This window comes from Heterodontus francisci, chromosome 31 (genome assembly GCF_036365525.1).
Source record: "Heterodontus francisci isolate sHetFra1 chromosome 31, sHetFra1.hap1, whole genome shotgun sequence".
Lineage (NCBI taxonomy): Eukaryota > Metazoa > Chordata > Chondrichthyes > Heterodontiformes > Heterodontidae > Heterodontus > Heterodontus francisci.
Genome location: NC_090401.1, coordinates 50,263,928 through 50,276,799, shown reverse-complemented (window position 1 = coordinate 50,276,799; position 12,872 = coordinate 50,263,928). Strand labels below are relative to the sequence as shown.

Here is a 12,872-nt window from a genome sequence, read left to right as displayed (position 1 = left end):
ATAGGGAAATCTGAAATAAAAACGTAAAATACTGGAAATATTTAGCAGGTCTGGCAGCATAGGTGGAGAGAGAAACAGAGTTAAGGTTTCAGGTCAATGACCTTTCATCAGAAGACTGAGTTCTGACGAAAGGTAATCGACTTGAAAAGTTAACTCCATCTCTCCACAGATGCTTTTTGACCTGTTGAGTATTTCCAGTATTTTCCATTCTGATTTATTGCAATGCTCATTTTAATATAGGATAATGAGCTCCCAGCAGCATCAGTGACAATGCATACAAACACAAACACACATGTACACCCAAGTCCCCAGGCCAGGATGGAAACTATAGTGCTGCTAATATGGGTTAGATACACAGCTTAAAGGGGCCCCACCCCAGAATCCACCTGCAAGATTGCTGGTACATGGCTTCTATGAAAGCATGGCAGAAATTTGTAACAATAGAATTGTGGCAGAAAATCTGTGCACAGCATGGTCCCACTAACAACAATAAAATACCAATTGGATCATTTTTTTCAGTATTATTAGTTGAGGTATAAATATTTGCCAGGCACCGAGGAGAAATCTTTTGTTCATCTTCAAAATAGTGACGTGGGGTCTCTCTTTACCCAAGGAGTGATTTGAATATGGAACTTGCTACTGCAGGGAGTCGTTGTGATGAATTGCAAAGATGCACTTAATGGGAAGCTAGATAAGCACACGAGGGAGAAAGAGAATAGAACGATATCTTGATAGGGTGAAATGAAGCAAGGTGGGAGGAGGCTTTTGTGGAGCTGTTGGGCCAAACAGCCTGTTTCGGTGCTGACAACTCGATGTAAATTGTGAGCAAATTGCAGATCAAAAGGCTTTGGACACTTGCTGCAGGAAGTAGACCTTGCGCCAGTTGCAAGTGGAGACTATCAAATCCTTCAGGTCAATGTTTCTCTGGTAAATAAGGGCTGCAGTATATCCCGGTAAGTAATTGTTTGGACTAGCAGGTCTAATATATAAAGCTATACAAAAGCAGCAAGGTGATAAATTGCAGTGAGCATCATACTTATTTGAGCACAGAAAACCTTGATGACATTGATGCACCAACATGCGTAAGCAATAATCCAATGTAGGAGCAAATCTGCTGCTGTAAATTGGGCTTCGCATCGAACGTCTTGTGTGTTGGGTTTCTCAGGATAATGAGTTCAACAAACTCTCACCTGTTCTGCAGTTTTGCCAATACTGCACTTCCACTGAAATCCCTTCAGGTCGAGTTCTGGCAAAGAACCAACCGAGAAAAAAAATGTTCCACAGCTGGTTTTGCTTGAACAGAAACAAGCTTAACAGCAGTAAAGTTAACCTTTGTCACATAGTATGTTGCTGATTATGCAAAGGGAGCATAAATTTCACAGCTGCAAATTATTAGGAACATAGGAACAGGAGGAGGCCATTCAGCCTCTTGAGCTTGTCCTGCCATTTCATTCTGTATCTTAACTTCATCTTGATTCCATAACCCTTAATACTCTTGCTTAACAAAAATCTATCAATCTTAGTTATGAGATTTTCAATTGATCCCCAGCCTCAACAGCTTTGTGAGGGAGAATGTTCCAGATTTCCACGACCCTTTCTGTGAAGAAGCAATTGCTGACATCACCCCTGAACCGCCTAGCTCTAATTGTACTCCTTAAAGCCTACATCTTTGTCCAAGCTTTTGGTTATCTATCTCAATATCACCTTTGGTGGCTCAGTATCAAATTCTGCTTGATAACTCTCTTGTGAAGTGGCTTACGATGCTTTATTACATTAAAGGTGCTTTATAAATGCAAGTTCTTGTTGTTGTGATAGCCCCTCTCTCAGAAACATTCCCACGAACTCCCATTGCAAGACCAGGAGCATGTTGTTTTGGCAGAGGGGAGTTGCAAACCCTTTATGTCATCCTCAACACTATTTACATATAGCGGCTACACTATCTGCAAACATGAAGTCAGTTTCCACATGCACAGTCAACTCTGTCACCACCAGCGACTCCAGGGTTATTGCTGTACTATCTGATTGCTTGTCCAACATCAAGTCCTGGGTGATTCTTAATTCAACATTGGTCAACATTGGCAATGCCACTTGACTCTCACTTGCATTTCAGTGCCTCCATTGCCAACTCCAAAAACCCATTGTTTGCCTGCTCAGGTTGAGCCCAACAGAACATAACTTCGATGTCCTGTTGAGCCTTTAGCTGGGTTTTCACCCCTCATCTCATCCAGTATCGAGACTGCTACCTTCCATCTTTATTTTCCCCATTCTTGGGATGTGGGCACTGTTGGCAAGGCTGAAACTTCTTGCCCATCTCTTGTTGCATTTGAGTAAGTGATGGTGGGCCTTTTTGAACCACTGCTGTCTATGTGGTGAAAGTGCTCGCACAATGCTGTCAGGTTGGGAATTCCAGGATTTTGACCCAGTGACAACATTCTCCAGAACATTACCCATTTATGCCCCTTCTGCACTCTCTCTGCTCCCAATCCCTCATCCCCACATTCAGCTCAAGGGGCAAGTTCTCTAATGGCCTCCACCCCACCCTCTAACCCTTGACAATTTCCAGCTAATTCAAAACTCTGTGGCCGAGTGTTTTATCACTGAAATACTTGGTCTTTTCCCCAGCTTGAGATTGGGATTCAGAAAACTTATTTTGTTTCTAATTATTTACCTTATTCGCCACAGATAATCGGAGTTATGTAAAAATATAAAGATAAAAGCTTTGTGATGTGAATGCTTTATCTTAATATGTGGAAAACTGAGGAAAAAAGGAGCTAGTAAATGAGTTCTGGGTTGCGTGTTTTGATTAAGTACACTCTAACAATCATCTCTTTGGATCATAAGGTAGATAATTACCTGTGACAACTGCCCAACTTCTAGATAGAAGCAAATGATGAATGCGTTCCATGCCACCCACAGCACCAGCCATCCTGCATACTGTATAAGACAAAGGAGAAAGAAGATTACTTTAGAGATTGAAAGCTCTGTTCACAATATATCTGATTAATTTCTAAATGTTGTGTTACAATGCAACACATTTTCATACTGTGTCAGCCGTGGCTCAGTTGGTAGCGCTCCAGCATCTGAGTCAGCAGACTATGCCACTCTTGAGACTTGAGCACATAATCTATACTGAACTTCCCAGCGCCAGTACTGAGTGTGTGCTGCACTGTTTGAAGTGACATCTTTCAGATAAGAAGTTAAACTGAGACCCCCATCTGCCCTCTCAGGTGAATATAAAAGATCCCAGGAAGGGCAGTGGTGTTATCTCCAATGTCATGGCCAATGGTTATCCTTCAATCGACCACACAAAAACAGACGGTCTGGTCTTTTTTATATTGCAGTTGGTGGGAGTTTGCTGTGCAGAAACTGGCTACCACATTTCCTACACTGCAACAATAACTGCACTTCAAAAGTACTTCATTGGCTGTAAAATATTTTGGATGTCATGAAGTTGTGAAAGCTTCTATATAATTGCAAGTCTTTCATTCTTTCTATTTGTGACATGCTTCTTCTGGTAGGTTAGAATGGTGGACTGCAGAGATTACCTGATAGTTCCAACTGCTGTCAAAGGACTCGAATTGCCACAAATTTCATAGATGCAAGCTGACAGATATTAGCAATGTAAAGTGCTGGCTGTTCATTGAGCACAGGATTTTCATATTAACTAAAAACTTTACAGAGCTTAGGTCCGTTTGGAAGTACTGTCCCTCTGAGTCAGAAAGCCGTGGGTTCAAGATCCACTCCTGAGCCTTCAGAACATAATACAAGCTGGCACATTAATTCAACACGAAGCGAGTGTCTGTTGGATGTGGCTGTGAAACTGAGCCCTCGCTGTGCAGGCAGAATCATATGGGAGCGATTGCTGTCAAGGTCAAATAATCTGAAGACCCTCACTGTCCAGATTCACACATGAAGAAGGGCCAGTTTACTGTCAGGGAACTATACCTCAATATGATACACAAGCTTCAATTCCATAGGTACTAGCCATGCTCTGGCATCTTGTTCAAGGGCCCATTATCATTACACAGGCCTTGACAAAGCTTTGTCAGACTATAGGGGCCACTATTTCTCAGCCTGATCTGTTCATCACCCACAAATCCAGCAGGAGGCAATGGGGAGAGCTGGTTGATAGTCTTTCGTCTAGCTTAGGGGCACAGAGGCCAATGTAGCTTGCTGCTGCCTTGGTCATGCTCAGTTCACTCAACATAGAGCAGGGATCAAACTTGAGTGAATTATCATGGACCTAATTTGTGTGCATTGTAGAGGGGATTAGCAGTTGTTCAAAGACTATTTCTATAGCTCCTTTAAAGTAGTAAAAAGTTCCAAGTTGCTTCCACAGGAGTGTTACTGGACAAAATTTGACAATGAGCCAAATAAGATATTAGGACAGGTAACAAAAAGCAGTAGGTTTTAGGAAGCAACTTAAAGGAGGAAAGGGGGGTAGGGAAACCAAGAGGTTTAGTGAGGAAATTCCAGAACTTAGGGCCTAGACAGCTAAATGCACGACCGCCAATGATGGTGAAGGAAATTGGAGATGTGCAAGAGGCCAGAATTGCAGGAGTGCATAGATTGTAAGAGACGGATTTCCACTTCTGTATCATCACTCAATTCCCTCCTGCCTCAGCCTATCTACTGCTGAAACCCTCATCCATGCCTTTGTTACCTCTAGACTTGACTATTCAATGCACTACTGGCCAGCCTCGTGTCTTCCACCCCTATGAACTGAAGCTCATCCAAAACTCTTTGGCCTGTAACCTAACTCATGTCAAGTGCTCTTTACCCATCACCTGCTGTGGACGTTGACCGACAGTGCTTCTTGTTTAATCAACACCTTGATTTTAAATTCTCATCCTTGTTTTCAAATCCCTACATGTCATCTCCCTCCCTATCTCTGTAACCTCCTCCAGCCCTGCAAACCTCAGAGATATCTGCACTCCTCTAATTATGGCCTCTTGCACATTCCTAATTTTAATTACTTCACCATTGGCAACCATGCCTTCAACTGCCAAGGTCCAAAGCTCTGGAAATCCCTTCCTAAATCTCTTCGACCTCTCTTTCCTCCTTTAAAACGCTTCTTAAAACAGATTTCATTGACCAAGCCTTTGGTCACCTACTCGAATATCTTCCTATATGGCTCAGTGTCATAAAGTGTCTCGGAACGTTTTACCACATTAAAGGCACTATATAAATGAACGTTTTGGCTGTATAGGACTGGAGGAAGTTACAGAGACAGGGAGATAGAGGAACAGTTAAGACCTGTCATGAAAACCACAGCTACCAAAGTGAGACATGTTGGTTTCGGCATTATGGAACATTAATTTTGAACTGTTGCTGGACTGAAAAAAATAGCTTAGTTTAAAAGACCACTGAAACATGGCTGCATATTTTGCATTCTAAAAGATCGTTGATAAAGAAGAGACAGTGGGAACTGCTCACTGATTCAATTAACAAAGCTTGGTCTGGACAACAGTGATCCACATCTTGTCTGTGTACATCACACCTCCCTCCCCACCCCCACCCCCCCCCACATCGAGAGCCTTGAAATCCACAAACCATAGGAATAGTTGTTCCAAATAAGGGGCTAATCACATGACTAACTTGCTGGCCAACTTGGAGTTTTGAATTGTGCTCACAGAACAGTTGTAAGAGAGATTGCAATTTGAAGACAACAGAGAAGGAAGGTCTCTCCCTCTCTCATGAAGTTTCAGGGATCCACAGAAGCCACTCAAACCCCGAGAGAGAAGACTCCTGCAGCTAAGCAAGTTTGAAAGTGTGTACTGGGCCCTAACGAGAACTGCAAGACAACTGCAATCAAAGACTTTACATCAAATCCAAAAACCAGTAACTGAACTCCAGCTATTACTTTAAACCTTTCCCCTTCTTTCTCCTTCTCTGTCTCTGTTTGCATGTGAGTTTATCATGTATGCATGCTAGTGTGGTCGCGTCGCATATTTCTAGTAGTTTTAACCCGAATTAAAGTTAATAAACTTACACCTTTCTTGTTTAAATCTAAGAAACCCTGTCTGGTTGGTTTCTTTGCTATTACAATTAGAGCGCGGTGAACAAGGATTCACTGAGGGCCAGCTTAAAACATGGTGCTGTAAAAATTAAACCCTGTTATGGCCAAACCAGGCAAAGGCTGAGAGGGGAGCCCTAGACCCCTCCCTCACCTGGTCATAACAGAAATTTGGGAGCTAGCATCCGGATTGGACTCACAGACAAATGAGCAATTAGAAGTGGGAAGCCAAATTGATCCCAATAAAAAAGAGAAAAGATTTCAATACAGGTTTTCTTGTGGTTGTGTGTGCTAGAATACTAACATGTCTGCGACTGATGCCAGTAACTCCCCAAGCCAGGGTGAAGTAACTTGGGATAAGTTAAAAGCACTGTCTATGGAGGAGTTGAGAAATATTACTGAGCAGAGTGGGATCACTTTCCGGGCCAAAGCTATGAAATTGGAACTCCTAAGACCAGTGGCCAACCATTTTCCCCTTGAATCTGAAGAAGCAGAGTTAGGGTTAGAAATAGACTCCGACAGGGTATTGCCAGCAATGATACAATTGGAACAGAGGAAACTTGAATTAGAAGTCAGGGAAAGCAAAAGAGAAAGGGAGAGATGGGAGAAAGAAAAAGAGAGGAGAGGGAGAAAGAAAGACAGGAGAGAGACAAAGAAAGATAGGAGAGAGAGAACGAAAGAACCTTCCAGAAGGAACATGAGGAAAGAGAGCTGAGGCGGCTTGAGTTAGCTAGGGGGCGACAGAGTAACCCCAGTGAAAGCGTGGAAGATACAAGTGCAGGGCTGTGTATGGGTTTGTTAAAATTTTCCCAACTGACTAAAATGGCCAGCTGAGACTTGGACTCTCCTGCTGCAAACCAAGTTAGCAGGAAAAGTCCATAACGCTTATTCTCTTTTGCCAGATGAGAGTGCATCAAATTATGAACTGACAAAAAATGCTATCCTTGGGGTGTATGAGCTAGTACTCGAAGCCTACCGCCAGAAATTTCGAACCCTCAAGAAGCAAGCTAATCAAACTTACCTGGAGTTTGACAGAAGTAAGCAGCTGCCTTTGACCAGTGGTTGAGGGTTCTTAAAGTACAGCCCAGCTATAAAAATCTCAGAGAGACAATTCTGCTGGAGGAATTTAAAAACTCTCTCCCACTCTCCATAAAGACACATGTAGAGGAACAGAAAGTTCATAGAGCAAGGCAAGCCGCAGTTCTGGCTGATGAGTTTGCTCTAATATACAAGTCAGTTCCCCGGGAAAAACCTTTCTTAGTCACCCCCATAAATCTGAAAAGGACAAAGGGTAGGAAGGCGATAGAAACCCAAGCAGTCCTGGGAGAAAAAGAAAAGCAGGAGACACAGGGGGCCCTCCTCCAGCCAAAAATGAAGGTGCGGTAAGTAGGAGTGAGACCCGGAGACCTGTGTGTTTCCACTGTAATAAAGCAGGTCATCTAAGAGCTGACTACTGGAAACTAAAGGGAAAACCTGCAGGGTTAATCAGGGCACACCTGCTCGGTGAAGATGAAAGGACCCTGATGGAAAGCACAGCTGATCAAGCTGTGGCTTTAACTGCAGCAGTAGTAAGGCCCAGAAAACATACTGCTGTGTGTGCAGGAAAATTTAATAGGATTCTTGAAGGTTATCAGCATCTTGTGTCTGAAGGTAGAGTAACCCCATACCCCTTGAGTGGGGCAAGCAAACCCATAGTAATCTGCAGGGACACAGGGGCCACTAGATCCCTCTTACTGGGAAAAGGCCTGACCTTTCCCTCAGAGAGTGCAGTAAATACCAGAATGGTGGTAAATGGAATTGGAGGGCAGTGTACACCTGTATCTTTACATCGGGTGCACTTCGAGTGTGACCTAGTTTTGGGACTGGTGACTGTAGGGATTGTCCCTAGTTTGCCTGTGGATGGGGTTGACCTGCTCCTAGGTAATGATCTGGCAGTGGTGAAGGTGGTAACTTCCCCAGTAGTGAAAGAGAGACCGCAGGAGGTCAGAGAGACAGGGCAGTGTCAGGAGACAGTCCCCTGCAGTTCCCCTGCATGTGCAGCGAACCAGGCCATGATCAAACCAGCTTCCTAGAGGAGACTGAATTGGCACTGCAGGCAGATGACCATGAGATCTGTCTGTCTGAGACTTTCTTTGGAAAGTTAGAAGACTCAGGGAATTAATTAACCGAATCTTTCCTAGCTCAGGCTCAGCGAGCCGACCCAGTACTGAGAGAGTTAACACAGGCTGCCCAGACTGAAATTGAAGCAGAGGGAGTGCCTGATTGCTATTATTTAAAGAATGAGGTACTGATGAGGAAATGGAGTTCTCTTCAAAGACCTAAGGAGAAAGAGTGGACAGTGGTTCACCAGTTAGTGGTGCTGCAGGGGTACTGGAGAGAAATATTAAGAATGCCCATGAGATTGCAGTGGCTGTGCATGTCGGTATATAAAAAATCAAAGCCCACATAATACAGCAGTTTGACTGGCAAAAACTCCACAAAGATGTGGTGGAGTACTGTAGGAGTTGCCACATGTGCCAAGTTAAGGGAAAACCCCAACCTACAGTGAAATTTGCACCCCTAAGTCCTGTATCAGTTTTTGGGAAATCCTCCAGCTGAGGGCTGGTGAACTGTAAGGGACCCCGGCCGAGAACAAAAGGAGACAGACAGGCACAGGGCAGGCAAAATGTCAGAGAGCAAAGGTGAGAAAGGGGCAAAGAGGATAGGTTAAAAGGAGATCAGAGAGGATTCCTGGATGAAAACCCCTATTGTCCAGTCAGCCAACCCCAAAATGTTGAAAAACCTGGACCCCACATCCTCCTATGTAAATTCTGACACTGGAATCACCCCACCAGAGTTGCTAACAGCATTTACAGAAACCCACAGAGACAAAGAAAGCCCTCAAGAGGGCAGAAAAAAACAGTGAGGGTGATGCCTCACCTAGTCGAGGTGCCGCAGGGGAGCGCAGTAGAATCTGGACAAATACCTGCAAGCAGGAGTGTCCCAGAGGACAAAGGGAAGATTAGCAAAGAATCCCTCCAAAGTCAGGCGAAAAGGGAATCAACCATCGCCTAAAGTGAAAAGCCCTTGCAAGACTCATCAAAGCACTGAAAGGAAGTTCAGAGTGGATCCACCCACTGCCGACTCTCATGAGCAGAACTTCACACGAGAGCTAATTAAATCTAACTCTCCCCCTGCAGCCCTCAACAAGAACAAAGACACCCTAGACAGTCATGGAAATGTGCAAACTTAAAAACTTCCCCAAAAATCACATGTTCATCACATTGGGATGCCAAAAAGGGCAGTTTAAAGCAGCACTGCTTCTGAGAAAAGACAGGCTGTAACAATCTTAAGGATTTCTGAATGAATGAGAGAAATGCATGTGTGTTTTCCTGCACTTTCTCTCCTTTCTTTTTTTTAATGAAGTGCTCTTCTATAATCGCATTTCATTCCGCTGGAGGTGTGATGAAAACCACACCTGCCAAAATGAGACATGTTGGTTTCATGATATGGAACATTAATTTTGAACTATTGCTGGACTGAAAAGAATGGCTTGATTTAAAAGACCACTGAAACATGGCTGCATATTTTGCATTCTAAATGACAGTTGAAAAAAAAGAGATAATGGGAACTGCTCAATTTAAATAACAAAGATTGGTCTGGACAACAGTGATTCACATCTTGTCTGTGTAAGAGACGGCACTACTACCACCCCCCCTCCCCCCACCCACCTCACCCCCCCCACCGAGAGCTTTGAAATCCACAAAACACAGGAACAGTTGTTCCAAATAAGGGGCTCGTCACATGACTAACCTGTTGGCCAACTTGGAGTTTTGAATTGTGCTCACACAACAGTTGGAAGAGAGATTGCAATTTGAAGATAACAGAGAAGGAAGGTCTCTCCCTCTCTCATGAAGTTTCAGGGATCCACAAAAGCCACTCAAACCCCAAGAGAGAAGACTCCTGCAGCTAAGCAAGATTGAAAGTATGTACTAGGCCCCAACGAGAACTGCAAGACAACTGCAATCAAAGACTTTACATCAAACCCAAAAGCCAGTAACTGAACTCCAGCTATTACTTTAAACCTTTCCTCTTCTTTCTCCTCCTCTGTCTCTATTTGCGTATGAGTTTATCGCATATGCATGCCAGCGTGGGCGTGTCACATATTTCTGGTAGTTTTAATCAAATTAGAGTTTCAAGGTTGATAATGTTATGACCAGGCGAGAAAGGTGTCTAGGGGTCCCTTTTAGCCTTTGCCTGGTCTTATTGTAACTGGACTTAATTTTAAACACTTTGTGTTTTGAGCTCCCCCTTGGGGAATCCTTGTTTACACTTTCCAAAGAAATTAGCATAAACAGGCTTTCTTAGATTTAAAGAAGAAAAGTAAAACTTATTAAAATTTAAACAAACTCTAATCCGGTTAACGCCGATGGATGCACGCCATGCCCCGTGCTAACATGGATACGCGATACACACATGCAAATAGGGACAGAAAAGATCAAAGAAAAAGAGAGGTTTGAGGCAATATCAGAAATGTTTCTTGTTTACTGTGCTTCAAGCTCACTGTAGTACTTTTGTAAGTAGTCTTGCTTTTCGTTGGGGCCCAGTATTCTTCTTAAACCTTGTTCACTGTAGGAGACTTTTCTCACTTGGGGTTCACGTATCTTCAATGGGTTTTCAGTTCCATGAGAAAGAGATGGAAGCAGACTGGAGAGAGATCTTTTCAGTCCAGGAGCAAACAGCTTTCTGAGTTTCTTTTTCTCAGCAAGATCAAATTCAAAAACTCCCAACAGGCAGTTAGTCGTGTGACTAAACTGGTCTGAACACTTCTTCTGTGTATTGAGGAAGCAAGAACTGGGCCCCTTGTTCCAACACCGTCTGCTAGCATGCAAATGTCTTTCCAGTCAGGGGCTTGGCAATTCCTTCTGATAGGCCCTCTTTTCTTCCCAGCAGCAATTTTAAGTTTTAATGTTCATTTGGCGAAATAATGTGTACCTCAGTCTTGGCAGGTGGGGGCCTGCATGACAATAAACTTACAGCTTTCTTGTTTAAAAATCTAAGAAAATCTGTCTGGTTGATTGCTTTGCCATTAGAATTAGAGAGTGGCGAACAAGGAGAAGCTTAAAACACGGTGTTTTAAAAATTAAATCCTGTTATGGCCAAACCAGGCAAAGGCTGAGAGGGGAGCCCTAGACCCCTGCCTCACCTGGTGGTAACAGACCAATTGAGCCAACAAATTTTACCCACTACATTCTGTACTTTTTGTCTAGTGCACTTGGAAAGGTAATTCACTACTGCAAAGCATTTTGATATTATAAGATATGGCCTGAAAGGAAGGAAACTATAAAGTACAGAAACAATTTTGACGAGGAGGAGTTAAGAGGCTTTTGGGCCACACAGCCAGGCTGCATCACAAGCGGAGGAAAGACATTTTACTGTGAACTCTACTAGTTTTGTGAAATAGGATGTGAAGCACCGCTGCATTTTAATGTTGATATTAGACAGCACTGTTTATTTGGTGCAAAATTGGATTTGTCTCAATTTAACCTCAGGCGTCATTTTGGATTCCTTCACTGTTTACAGTGACAACATGATTTAAATCCAAATTAGCGTGGAAATACATTCTCATGAAATATCCCTCCAGGAGATTTATAAGTCTGTCATGAGTGACTAAGGAATAAAACCAAATAAGAATGGCTATATTCATATATGCTATTATGGGGCATAAGTTAACTGCAAAAAGACAGTTTGAGGTGCTCTGATTTAATTGCTGATTGAGATTCATAGGTGCAAACACTTTCTTTGTAGTCTTGTAGCTAATGTAAGAAATAAAGCCTTTCAATAAAGATTTGAGATGTATGCATTATATTTCATAGTGAAGCAGTCCACTTATTCATTAGAGAGAGCATGACTGACATTTGTTTAATATGTTGTGGGGATCCAACATAGATAGTTTATAGTCATTATTATTAGACCCACATGCGACAGGATTGACTGCTGTTATCAGTAAGAATAATTATAATTGCCATTTTACTTATTAATTTATTCATGTCCAAAATGCATTCCATTTTTACTCAATATGAGTTTGAGATATGGATCATCAAATTAGGCTATTTATCTCCTGCTATGACCCCTTGATGTACTTTATTGTAACTGGTTAGTATGTTATTACAGATTCCCAAACACAAAGAGCTCAGTTCTAATCAGTCCTCAATGGTCTTAAACTATTCAATGAAACTCAGTGGGACCAGACCTTATACTGCAGACAGACTTAAGAGAGTCAAGCTCTTTGGTATGCAAATTTTAAAAAATATTATCACAGTACGGATTCATACATAAAAGTGTGCACTGATTTTCTTGCATTTGAGGTGTAGCAGCCTCAAAATATTTTTGGAACCCAGTTTATTAGCAGCAATATGCATCTTGAAATGATTTTGTAATGGTGTAGTCTGGTGGTAGCAGAGTTATATTGGTCATGGTGGAGACCTGCTTGTATAATGACTACTGCTAATGGAGAAGACTTGTTAGCACCAAGGTTGACATTGGCATACAGTAATACATCAAGGTGTATTACTGACATTGTTGTGTGTGGTTGAAGGACATTACACAACTGGCATCTCAGCCATTCAAGTAGGGTATAGAGGCTGTGGGGGTTGTTGTACAAGGCAGGGTGTTTCAAAGACCATGCTTCTTAGGGCAAGGGAATAGTGCCTCAGGGGTTTGCAGCCTGGTGGCTTAAAAGGAATTATAGTTGCCATCATTCATCCTTTCCCTGAGGTTTGTTTAGCTGGCAGAAGGAGAGTGAGACTAGTGAGCTGTCAGTGGTGGAGGGGGAGGGTGGGGGGGGGGGGGGGGGGGGGGTGGCGGTGGGAATAGG

General features: G+C 42.9%; 1 protein-coding gene across 4 annotated transcripts in view; it reads right to left on the bottom strand.

Annotated features, from left to right (window-relative positions):
* nkain1 (sodium/potassium transporting ATPase interacting 1) overlaps window positions 1-12,872 on the bottom strand; it is a 507,954-nt gene that overhangs the window by 140,960 nt on the left and 354,122 nt on the right. For all 4 annotated transcript variants that reach the window (XM_068011547.1, XM_068011548.1, XM_068011550.1 and 1 more), the window contains one exon: window positions 2,854-2,934. In XM_068011547.1, coding sequence (XP_067867648.1) covers window positions 2,854-2,934 — 81 coding nt within the window. The remainder of the gene's footprint in view (window positions 1-2,853; window positions 2,935-12,872) is intronic.